The 11,366-nt window shown below is 35.5% G+C and overlaps 2 protein-coding genes across 3 annotated transcripts; both read left to right on the top strand.

The window, feature by feature from the left end:
* Positions 1-226: 226 nt before the first annotated feature.
* Positions 227-2,273, top strand: LOC105643024 (hypothetical protein). 2 transcript variants are annotated; one of them, XM_012228055.4, is made up of 3 exons: positions 227-384; positions 550-788; positions 1,980-2,273. In XM_012228055.4, exons 2-3 carry the CDS (start codon positions 603-605, stop codon positions 2,064-2,066), a joined length of 273 nt encoding a protein of 90 aa, XP_012083445.1. In that variant the 5' UTR covers positions 227-384; positions 550-602; the 3' UTR covers positions 2,067-2,273. The 2 variants fall into 2 exon arrangements, with proteins under 2 accessions (XP_012083445.1, XP_012083446.1); XM_012228056.4 differs by having other exon boundaries at positions 230-384; positions 555-788.
* A 1,990-nt stretch (positions 2,274-4,263) lies between these two features.
* NAD-ME2 (NAD-dependent malic enzyme 2) lies at positions 4,264-11,339 on the top strand. Its single transcript, XM_012228054.4, has 19 exons — positions 4,264-4,637; positions 5,244-5,340; positions 5,766-5,884; positions 5,977-6,144; positions 6,467-6,595; positions 7,149-7,209; positions 7,298-7,401; positions 7,494-7,577; positions 7,685-7,791; positions 7,878-7,980; positions 8,296-8,403; positions 8,685-8,750; positions 9,003-9,075; positions 9,165-9,251; positions 9,647-9,701; positions 9,788-9,859; positions 10,050-10,112; positions 10,807-10,921; positions 11,018-11,339. Exons 1-19 carry the CDS (start codon positions 4,509-4,511, stop codon positions 11,087-11,089), a joined length of 1,812 nt encoding a protein of 603 aa, XP_012083444.1. The 5' UTR covers positions 4,264-4,508; the 3' UTR covers positions 11,090-11,339.
* The last annotated feature ends 27 nt before the right edge of the window (positions 11,340-11,366 follow it).

Here is an 11,366-nt window from a genome sequence, read left to right as displayed (position 1 = left end):
TCAGAATCCTCAATTGTTAGTGATTAACAAATATTAATTTTTTGGAGTAGAATTACTAACGATTTCGATAATGGCATTTAAAAATATTATAAAAAAACAAATATAAATCTTAAAGTTTTTAATAAAATTTGGATATGGGAAGTTTAAAACTAACTGACAGGCCAATGCAAATCCAAAAGCACCTGGACTTCTTCGCGGCGAAGCCCATTAGATTTGAAGAATCGTGTTTAGAAATACACACGAGTTTAAGAGAAATTTCGTTGCCACGTGCGGATATTTGAAAAGACAAAAGTGTCCTATCAGCCTCTGCCCTTAACTGAAGAAAACAATGAACACGAATCCTTCACTGGACGACTGAATCCGTTCCATTCATCCATCTCTCAGGTGAGTAACTATGGCTAATTTCTCCTCCCTCCGCTTCTTAATCGAGCTTATCGACGCTTATGTTTCCTTAATTGCAAGACCTACAAAGTTTTCGTCTATACCCTTATTAGGTGATTTAGGGTTTTGATTTGATATTGCATGATTTTTGTGATTCATTTCGCGCAGTTCAGGCACACAGAGAAAACGAAGAGTAAGCTATATTAATCATATCATCCAAAATGGGAGGAGGACCAGAGCATGGACACGGAGCTGAGGGCGCCCATGGGGACTTCAGGGGGAAAGTGTGGAGCATGAGTGGAGGTCCATACTGCAGGCCCAAGCATTGGCGCCGTAACACTGCCATCGCTATGGCTAGCGTTTTCCTGATCTGCATCCCTATCGCCATGAAATCTGCAGAGCTCGAGGTATTTCCTCTTTCCCTTTGGTTAATAATATTGTCATTTTCTGTCTATACCTAGAAAAAGGAGAATTAACATGATGCTGAAATTTATGGATCTTCAGTCTTTCACCCTATTGATTGATGAGTAAATGTAGGATATCCAAGTGTATTGGATTGGTGGATCCAGAAATGAAGTATTTGACATTTTGACTTATTTGTGCTCAGTGCCAAATGAGATTGGTTATATGTATTGAGATTAATTGTAGTTTGGCATTCTTCACTTTTATAATTGTTAGTATACGGACAATATAGAATGAGTGAATCTATTTTCTTTCTTGCCCACATTGATGCCTGGAACAACATCGGGATCTTGACCCCCACTACTAACATCCAAAAAACTGGTTCATTTGCACCTTCTCTTGTTACTGCTAATGCTCATGCGATGCTGTGACAGCCATCCTTGCTGATATTCCATCTGCCCATTTATTCTGTTGTTTAAACCAGTTGCCTGATTGGCAACATCTGCCATGCTATGTTATTGCTTCCATCTCCAATAGCACAATTTTTTAATGGATTTTTTTTGTGTATGACCGATTCCATGCTATATAAACCTATATAACATGTCTCAAGGTAGCTTGTTAGGTGCATGCTTTTGATCAATGCACTTTGTGGTATAAGGTCCGACATTGTTGCCTTGTTAAATATTCTTATGATAAATTAATATCTGGAGTAGTTAGCAATCATAGGGAGGAACCAAGATGAGAGTGAATATCCATCATAGGGCATCTTCCTTGCAAATCAAAGCTTTAATGTATGCTCACAGCATAATTTAGGCTTTCATTTCTAGTTACTTTTATTTCTTCTATTTTCATGAATTTATTGGTGGTAATGGAGCATAAGTCTTTGTTCTATTTGGATTTTTCAACACCTTAAGAAACATGGATTGGATGTGAACAGAATTTAGTTATTGATTGGACATGTATGTGCATTTTTACTCATCAATAGACTAATATGACCACTTATTCTTTCACCGCATGTAAGATGGGCGTCAGGAATTTTTATAGTGGGAATTAGATACCAATTGCATTTGCAAATTACCATGTATTATCTTATGATTGAGGTTTGTCTGAGTTAGGAATTGCTACAAGAATTTATATGTGCATCGTCATTATTGTGCTTATGAAATGAGCAGCTAAAAAAAAATTTATTCTTTCAGCAACGACCACATCATCCAGTTCGCCCGATTCCATCGCAGCTATGGTGCAAGAACTTTGGGACGAAGGATTACAATGATGTGAATTGAGTGTAGAAGTTGAATTGCTGTATCTTGCAGTGTGGCAAATCGTTTCTTGTATCTTCAATTGAGCAAGACTTGGTTTTATAATGTCTTAATAAAGTTTAAATCGACAAATTTAGGAGTGGGTTGTCATCTTGATTATATTGTTATTAAGTTAAACACTATCTTGTTTTCTGTCACAAAGTAATTGAACTGATGTTCCAAATTTTGATATTGATGCTGTTTTCATCACGGCATTGCTGTATCTTTTTTTCAAAAAAAAAAAAAAAAACAAAAAAAGAGAAGGAATGTTTGCTTGAAATTTTTTTAGTGCTTACATTTGGACTGAAAGAATCAGCAGGGAGAACTCTGATGAATAGAGGATGAAAAGGCTCCACCTGTTGCTTTGTGTAGCTCATAATTTATGAAGGAAAAAAGGAACAAATGTGAAAAAGAGACCATTGCTTTTAAATAGACGAAAATAAAAGAAGATGAAAATGGAGGGCGGAGAAATTGGCATGGGTCAAGTTGATTGGAAGCAGAGGCAACGCGAGCGGGGTTAAGTTCCTTGCTTCTTTCGCACTCGAATGGAATCAAATTCCATTTAGCTTTGTCAGAATTTTACTGACATCCATCTCGACGGTCTAGAAAGGTGTAACCCCTGCGTATCAAGTTCTCTTTAAATTTATTGCCGAAATATTAATTAGTAAATTGTATTTTTTTTTTTTTTTTTCCTGTCGTTCTTCTTTTATTTGAGGGAAGGGGAAAAGGGTCTTTCCTTCAACCGGAAATAATGGTGTAACTTTAAAAGCTTTGAATTCATTCAATCTACTAAAATCAGAAAATTTTATCAAATAAAATTATCACTTGTTATAATTAAGTTCATATTTTTTTATTATAATATGAATAATATTCTCATCATAATTTTTTTCTTCTTGAATATTGGGGGAGTAGACTCGAATCTATCAAATCATATATTTATTTATCATTATGTCATGTTTTAGTATTCTTTTCATTATAATTTTTCTTTACAATAAAAGCGTCAAATTGCAATTTTGAAATTTTTATATTTCTCATTGTTTATTTGCTTTTTAGAAGTTATTCAACTAGTACTTTAAATAGTATGGCTTTATTTCCTGTATTTTTTATAAAAATGATAAAAGTAGAAGGAACATTTTGTAAAAAGAAATCTTTGACTTTTTCGGAATATTAATGACTAAATATGTAAATTTCTATAATCATCCTTAGTATGGAAAATTATTCAATTCGCACATAAACAATTATAGTGGGATCCACACGGTAACCTACCCCAGTTGTGTCTGATAAATTCTTGATTTGTTTGATTTTATTCTTGAAATACTATCAACCTCTCGTTTGCACAAAATCAGAGTCATATTTTGGTAATTTAGCCTTTATTCGAACATGTTGACGCTCTAACAAGCATTAAATATTATTAACTTAACAGTCATCCTCGCTAAAGTATGCATCTATTCCCACCTTTTTTTTTTTTTTTTTTGTGCTGGGTAAATGATTTTTAATATTCATAATCCAAAGTGAAATGCTTCGTCTTTGAAAATTAGAAAACCACTAGTTTGATGCAAAATTTATGTTGATTTTCAAATTATATATATTAAAAAATTGTAGAAACATTTAAAAATTTCAATCCAAGAAAAATATTTTTTATTATATAAGATATTTATTCTCACCTGTTTATATTTATAATTTTCCATTTTATAAAATAATTTAACTTTATTTTTATTTATTCTAAATTATAGGACATTTTCATTTTTGAAAGTACAATTTATTTCTTAATGATTATTTTTTTTTTATTATTTGAAAATAGAAGTTGTGAGAGGATAGAATATTTATTAAAACTTAAAGGGTATCAACGAATATTATTGTTCATTAATTACATTGAACAACCTTCAATTATTTTCAGCGTAGATATTTTCTGTCAATTATTTCCGGATTTTAACTTTCAAATCCATCCACGTGCAGACTCACTGCTAGACAGTGCAATTAACCGAGCCATATTCACTTTTATTCCCACATATACCCTTACTGCCCGGTATTCTTTTGGGCAGCATATCCTCCTCTTCATGGCCATTTTGTTGTTGGTATTGCGCGCTTTGGTACATTCCCTATCTGACCGCAATCTCCGGGCAGTTATAACATCCCTTTCAAAGAAGTATTCAACTGTTCTACCATCACAGACAAAAGACCATAGTTTAAGAAAATTGCCAAAACTATTTTACGAAAAAGGAAACGGAAAATGTTCACTCGCTATAAATAAAACCGAAGCGTCGACTAGTTTTTACACAGTTTATCACTGCACACTCTGATATCTGTTCTGAAGAGAGCGAGTGTAGTTTTTTAAGATGCTGTGAAAGTGGATTTTAGAGTCTCTTTCATCTGGACTGAGTTTTAGCTGTGTTGCGGTTGGTTAGATCTCGGATTTTAGGGCTCAGAATGTGGAGACTTGCCAGATTTACGGCTTCCAGTTTGGGCCTATCACGGAGGTTCTCGACTGCGATACCTGGTCCCTGTATTGTTCACAAGCGTGGTGCTGATATTCTTCATGATCCTTGGTTTAATAAGGTTAATAACTATTACTTACACTTCTTTTGGTCTTTAGCTTATAACTGTATCGGTATTTGGAAGATAGTTCTGGTTTTATTTCATTTGTCTTGTTCGTTGCAATTGCTTGCGAAAACCGGTTTAATACTTTTCGTACTCTAGGACAGAAATAGTTGTCATTAATGATTGTTTTGTTTTGTTTTCAATAGATTTTGGTGCTGTTTTGTTGCAAGTTCTGTGAATTGGATATTCATTTGTGTATGAAATTCCAATAATATGAGAGACTCTGTAGTGGAGTTGTTCTATTTTGGGATATGTGTTAGCTACTACCCCACCTTAGACGGCAATTATGTGAAATCTGACATTTCAACTAAGCAGATGTTCTATTTTGGGATATCGACTGGCAGTATATTGTAGCATTAGCTCCTTGACCTCTGATTTTAAGGTTGCAGTGGAGGAGCTTGTTTTATATTGGTAATTTTTGCCATATGAATCTTCCCCATTGCAACTAATGTTTCAAAAAAAAAAAAAAGACCAATGAGTGCAAATACATGTACGTCTATATATTCTCCTCACCTCTATATATTCTCCTCACCTCTGCTCTCTCTATCTCTCTTTCCTCCTCAGGATACTGGGTTTCCTTTGACTGAAAGAGATCGATTAGGCTTGCGTGGCCTCCTTCCACCTCGTGTCATATCATTTGAGCAGCAATATGCTCGTTTTAGTAAGTTAAAATTCCTAACTTCTTACAGCTGTTATTATTTGCTTATTGCTTCCGAGGATTATGCTAATATCTTACACCTATGCATCCATGTATGGATTCTATTGTGGGTATATAGAACAACCAAAGTCATTAATTAATATCAATAGGTGACATTTCTTTCCTGCTGAATATGCAATTATGTATATAAAGCACTACAAAATGCATGCATATGCTCCTGATAGCTTAGGGGAGCAAAGAAGAAAGAGGGGGGGGGGGGGGGGGAATTGGACTTCAAACCTTCTGTTTAGTTAAGTTTGGCTAATGAACTTTGCTTCAATCACCTTTATTTGTTATATGTTTTTTATGAGTTATTATGCTATGTGCATGTGAGTTTATCCAAGAATTATTCAAATGACATTATTGTGCTCTTTAACTTAAATTGTTAGTGGAGTCATATCGATCACTGGAGAAAAATACTCAGGGACAACCAGATAGTGTTGTATCATTAGCAAAATGGAGGATCTTGAATAGGCTTCATGACAGGAATGAGACATTATACTACAGAGTAAGTTCTGTGGCAAATTCCTGCCTGAATATATTGAGGAATTAGTGAAATTAATTATAATATAAAGTGACTCTGGTACCTTTCCTCTCCAGGTCCTTATTGATAATATCAAGAATTTTGCTCCAATAATATACACGCCAACTGTAGGGTTGGTGTGCCAGAATTATTCAGGTCTATTTAGACGTCCGCGTGGAATGTATTTTAGTGCAAAGGATAAAGGGGAGATGATGTCAATGATCTATAACTGGCCAAGTGAACAGGTATTGTGTGAATCTTATACTGAGTGCTCTAGACAACACGTCATTTCCTTTTGCTTCTCTCTTTCTGAATATTTAATAACTGGCCAAGCAAAGTTTTAACTCGTCCGTGCTTGGATAAATCAAAGCTCTATTTCTTTGGAAAATGCAAGATTTGCCTTTTCCAACTCCATTTGTTGCTTTAAGTTACAAGCATGATTTGATTTTTCCGACTTGATTTTTTGCTTTAAGTTATATTATGCATAGTGCTATTAAACACTTGACAAAGACGGTTTCTTACTCTTCTTTATGATGCCATGGGTTAAATAATTTCTTTATGTTGTAGGTGGATATGATAGTCTTAACGGACGGTAGTCGTATTCTTGGGCTAGGTGACCTTGGTGTTCAAGGAATAGGTATACCTATTGGAAAGCTTGATATGTATGTTGCTGCTGCTGGTATCAATCCACAGAGAGTACGCCTCTCTCTCTCCCTCTTTCTCCGTATCTATCCTCTTTATTTTGTGTGCGTAGGTATGATATGCCAGTTTCCTTTCATTGGCTGATTGCTTGACCCAATTCCAATTGTGATCTCTACTTATTCTCAATCTTCTTTCATCACTTCTTCTATATTCAAATATCACATTGTACTTCTCATATCGTACGCTTATTTTTGTTATATTTATAACATTCTTCTGCACTTAGAGGATTGGTATTCTGCCCAACTATATATGTTACATTCTGTACATTTAGCATGGCTCACACTAGGCAATTTTACACTCGAGGATAATTTGTTGTGGTTGCTTATTTTCTGTACCGAAAACTCTTGATGAATTTTCACTATGTATCATCTGCTTGCATAATTATGTATTACATCTGACCTGACAATATGAAGCCCTGAAGTTCTTGAGCCTATTTTAGCTTTGGAGATTATATCTATCTCTTGAATTATTTTCGCTTTCGAGAATATCCTTGGTTAGCTACTGTTACGTTACCACTTCTACTGCTCAACTTATGTATCTGTGACAGATACTCCCAGTTATGTTGGATGTTGGTACAAACAACCAAAAGCTACTTGAGGATCGTCTTTGTGAGTAAAATTTTACTGTAATTTGTCTTTTTCTGTAATAATTTAGTATGAGGTTATTGTCTCCTTAGTACTTTTTCTTTTTGGATAGATTTAGGACTTCGACAACCTAGGCTAGAAGGAGAAGAGTATCTATCAATTGTTGATGAGTTCATGGAAGCTGTTTTCACACGCTGGCCCAAGGCTATTGTACAGGTTTAAATCTTTTCAGAAGAAAAGAATTTCACCCTTGTGTTGTGTAAAGTCTTGGTCATGTCATAACTTGCTGGTTTGCTTAATCCTTTCAGTTTGAGGATTTTCAAATGAAGTGGGCATTCGAAACATTGCAGAGATACCGTAAAAAGTTTTGCATGTTTAATGATGATATCCAGGTGACTTCAGCTGTGTTATTTTGCTATATAATATGTGCTATAATGCACTAGGCACAAACTACCATGAGCGCCTCTTAGTTGTGGCAGTTGCACTTTGTGCCTTGTAGGGAACTGCTGGTGTTGCTCTCGCAGGGTTGTTGGGAACGGTAAGAGCCCAAGGCCGACCATTGTCCGACTTTGTGCACCAAAAGATAGTTGTAGTGGGTGCTGGAAGGTAGTTTCTTAAGTTCAATATAATAGGCTTGCTACAAAATTGTGCTACTTGCATATCCTAATTCTGTGTTGTTGTACTGCTTGCAGTGCAGGGCTTGGTGTCCTGAATGCAGCTGTACAGGCTGTTTCCAGGATGTCTGGGAACAGTGAAGCAGCTGTCAAGAATCAATTTTTCCTAATTGATAAAGATGTAAGATTCTATGCTTTTCAACTTTTTCTACAGAAATCATATAATGGTGCATAACTGTATCGCTTTCAATATTTTCTGGCATAATAGTAAGTCTTCTATCTTGGATAACATATGAATTAAATATCTGATACTTTATAGATGATCAACTTCATCGGTACTTTCTTTTAATTCTGAAGTCACAATAACAGTTGGAATTATGAAGTTCTTAGGGGGGGTATCTATGTTGTCAATTTTTTACCTCATTGAAGTATCATAAACATGTCGGGTTTTTTTTTCATTCTATCTTATTATAACTATTATTTTGCTCCAATGCAGGGTCTTATCACAAAAGAGAGGAAAAATATCGATCCAGCTGCAATGCCATTTGCTAAGGACTTAAAAGATGTTGAGGGGCTCAGGGAAGGAGCTAATCTTCTTGAAGTGGTAAAATTCCAGGGGCTTTTGTAAACATCCTTAATGAGGACAAAGCTGAATGACATGACATGCATCAGTTTCTAACCTGTTAGCTAGGGCTGTTCAAGATAAATCCGGAACAACCTGACATCTTCCATTTTATGAGCTATTTCATTGCAAATAGGACTTCTCAAACTTCAAACTGGGTTGTGCAGCTTGGATTTTGAACAGCCCTACCCTTAGCTATGGAGTTATACTTGAAAAGCTTTTGTTGTAAGAGTTCTAATTGGTGAGAGCTATATGTTATTTAGGTTAAAAAGGTAAAGCCCCATGTGCTTCTTGGTTTGTCTGGAGTTGGTGGGATCTTTAACGAGGAGGTAAAAACCCTTACTCCTGCTTTGTGATTTTGTTCTGCTTTACAGTAATGTGGTTCAAAAATGTGTAGTGCTATGTCTAGTTCTGGTACTGCAGTGTTTCATTGCTCAAAAATATTTTGTCTAAAATTTTGAGTATGTACATTGCTGTTGTGTTTGAATAATATAGTTTATGCTGATGATTATATTTATTTCTCGTTTTAGTTAATGCTCCTACATTTCCTGATTTGTTTTATACAATTGGAATTTAATCAGGTGCTCAGGGCCATGCGGGAATCTGACTCTCCTAAACCTGCCATTTTTGCTATGTCAAACCCCACCATGAATGGTTGGTTTTGGCAAGTCTCACAAGCTTCCACAACTTATGCTGGCAACTAGAATTTTCTGTTGACATTATATTTGTATTCTCTGGAACAGCTGAATGTACTGCTGCTGATGCTTTCAAATATGCTGGGGAAAATATAGTTTTTGCAAGTGGAAGCCCATTTCAAAACATTGATCTCGGTATTTTTTTTGTTTATCCATTGATCTTCCGTTTCTTTAAAAATCTACAATGTAGTCCTTGAGTTTTCATAACTTGACACGTAAAGGACCAAAATGTCTTTGTGTGACTCTGTGTGTGTATGTATATGTCTGGGTGTGGAGAATGTTTTTTTTCCCTTTCGATAGTTATTGCACCTATTTGATGATTTAGTTATTATTACACCAACAGTCATGCATGTCTTTGCAGGGTGTGCAGGCATGTCTATATATGAGTTGGTTTTTTTTTTTTTTTTGGGGGGGGGGGGGGGGGGGGGGGAGAGGGAAGAGGAGATGTTCATGGTTTTTTGTTTGATAGTGAATTTATCAATTTGATGATTTAGTTTTTATTACACCAATAATCATGCATGTCTTTGCAGGGAATGGGAAAGTAGGACATGTAAATCAAGCAAATAATATGTACCTGTTTCCCGGGTTAGTGTTTCCTTATTATTTATGTTTTGAAATTTTGCCAGCTGTCTAAATACTGATAAATTATGTATATTATTGCCTGTTGTCAGGATTGGTTTGGGAACTCTTGTGTCTGGTGCACGTATTATAACAGATGGAATGTTGCAGGCAGCTGCTGAATGGTATGGACAAATATTTTCCACTGGTTTCTTTTTTCTAACCTAAAATTCTTTTATTTTCAGTTGAAACAGTTGATGCTGAACAAATTTAGTTGTGATACATGTGCTCTGTATTCTTGAAGAGATCACATAAGAAATCCTCAAAATTTTTTTTTTCCAGTCATGAATTGCTGACATGAGTTTATTTTTACAGCCTTGCTTCTTACATGACAGATGAGGAAGTCCAGAGGGGCATATTATATCCATCCATTGACAGGTGATACCTCCGGCTCTTAGTGGTTATGATTTCTTTTTCTCTTCATGCAGTATATGGAGCCATCAATTTTCGTTTCTGAAGTAAAAATTGTGGCTGTTTGTCTTTTGGAGTTTTTCCTTATAAATCTTGTTTCCCATGAATTCGGCAGAAAAGTATGTGCATATGTTTTTTCCCCTTTATTACCTGACAGCACATTCATGATGCTTGGACCTTCTCATTTACTACCATTACCAACAATACTAACAATTCGAACCATTACTACCGCCAATACCGGTAACACATGCATACAAGTTTTTCATAATAGTTCAACCATTACCACCATCGCCATCATGGATGCTGCCACCACCATTACAACGGCATTGTGCTATTAGCAATAACATCACCATCTCTTCTTCTTCATTGCCATGGATATCATAGCTATAACCACCATTGTAATTAAAAATAATATTTGTTAGCTGTAAAATGTCGACAACTTGGTCCTATAACGTTTCACCTGTGTGGTAGGTAGAAGGAAAGTGAATATTGCTTCTAATTTATATTTTGTAAAAGAGTGCTACTTACGCATTCTTAACTTGGCGCATTGGTAAGTTACCGTTGTCACAAAAGCTGTAGTGTATGGGTTCCATCTTGTTAGATGTCTTCTATGATGGTTTTTGCCTTCTGTAGATTGATGAACCGTTTGTACCTAATGCAGTATTCGACACATTACGGCAGAGGTTGGTGCTGCTGTTCTGCGAGCAGCTGTTGCAGAAAATTTGGCCGAAGGACATGGTGATGTGGGCCCCAAAGAGCTCAGGAACATGTCAAAAGTATGTTAACGAATTATAGAAAATGCAGTATTCGGAGCATTACTGTTAAATAATCTTTTTTTTTTTTTTTTTTTTTTTCTGCGATTCCGGATGCAGGAGGAGACAGTGCATTACGTCACGCGCAATATGTGGTTCCCCGTGTATAGCCCACTGGTTCATGAGAAATAAGGCCCGTTGGACGAGGACCTTTTATTTTATTTCCCGAATTCATAATTTGCTAACATGAAGTGGAAAAGCAAATTATGAAAGCAGGAACAGACCATCCCATTTCTGATGTAGTTCAATTGCTGGAACTGTGATCTATTAGAGAAAAAAAATTGATTTTTGTATATTTTTGGTTATTTTCGGGAGATTTTCTCAGTTCATTGCCATTTTAGAGATCTAAAGGACATCTATTTTACTGTGATTTTTGGGTTAATTTTATTGGTGATGTTTCAACTTAACA

The sequence above is a fragment of the Jatropha curcas genome, chromosome 5 (genome assembly GCF_041381405.1).
Source record: "Jatropha curcas cultivar XTBG-Jc1 chromosome 5, XTBG_Jcur_1.0, whole genome shotgun sequence".
NCBI lineage: Eukaryota > Viridiplantae > Streptophyta > Magnoliopsida > Malpighiales > Euphorbiaceae > Jatropha > Jatropha curcas.
The sequence above is the reverse complement of the archived record's forward strand: the minus strand, read 5'-3'. Positions and strand labels throughout refer to the sequence as shown.

Coding starts and splice junctions, on each gene's coding strand:
- LOC105643024 (XM_012228055.4), top strand. CDS start 603: ATGGGAGGAGGACCAGAGCATGGACACGGAGCTGAGGGCGCCCATGGG. Junction 789..1,979: donor TGAAATCTGCAGAGCTCGAG/GTATTTCCTCTT, acceptor TTATTCTTTCAG/CAACGACCACATCATCCAGT.
- NAD-ME2 (XM_012228054.4), top strand. CDS start 4,509: ATGTGGAGACTTGCCAGATTTACGGCTTCCAGTTTGGGCCTATCACGG. Junction 7,210..7,297: donor GCTACTTGAGGATCGTCTTT/GTGAGTAAAATT, acceptor CTTTTTGGATAG/ATTTAGGACTTCGACAACCT. Junction 9,860..10,049: donor TTGCAGGCAGCTGCTGAATG/GTATGGACAAAT, acceptor TTATTTTTACAG/CCTTGCTTCTTACATGACAG.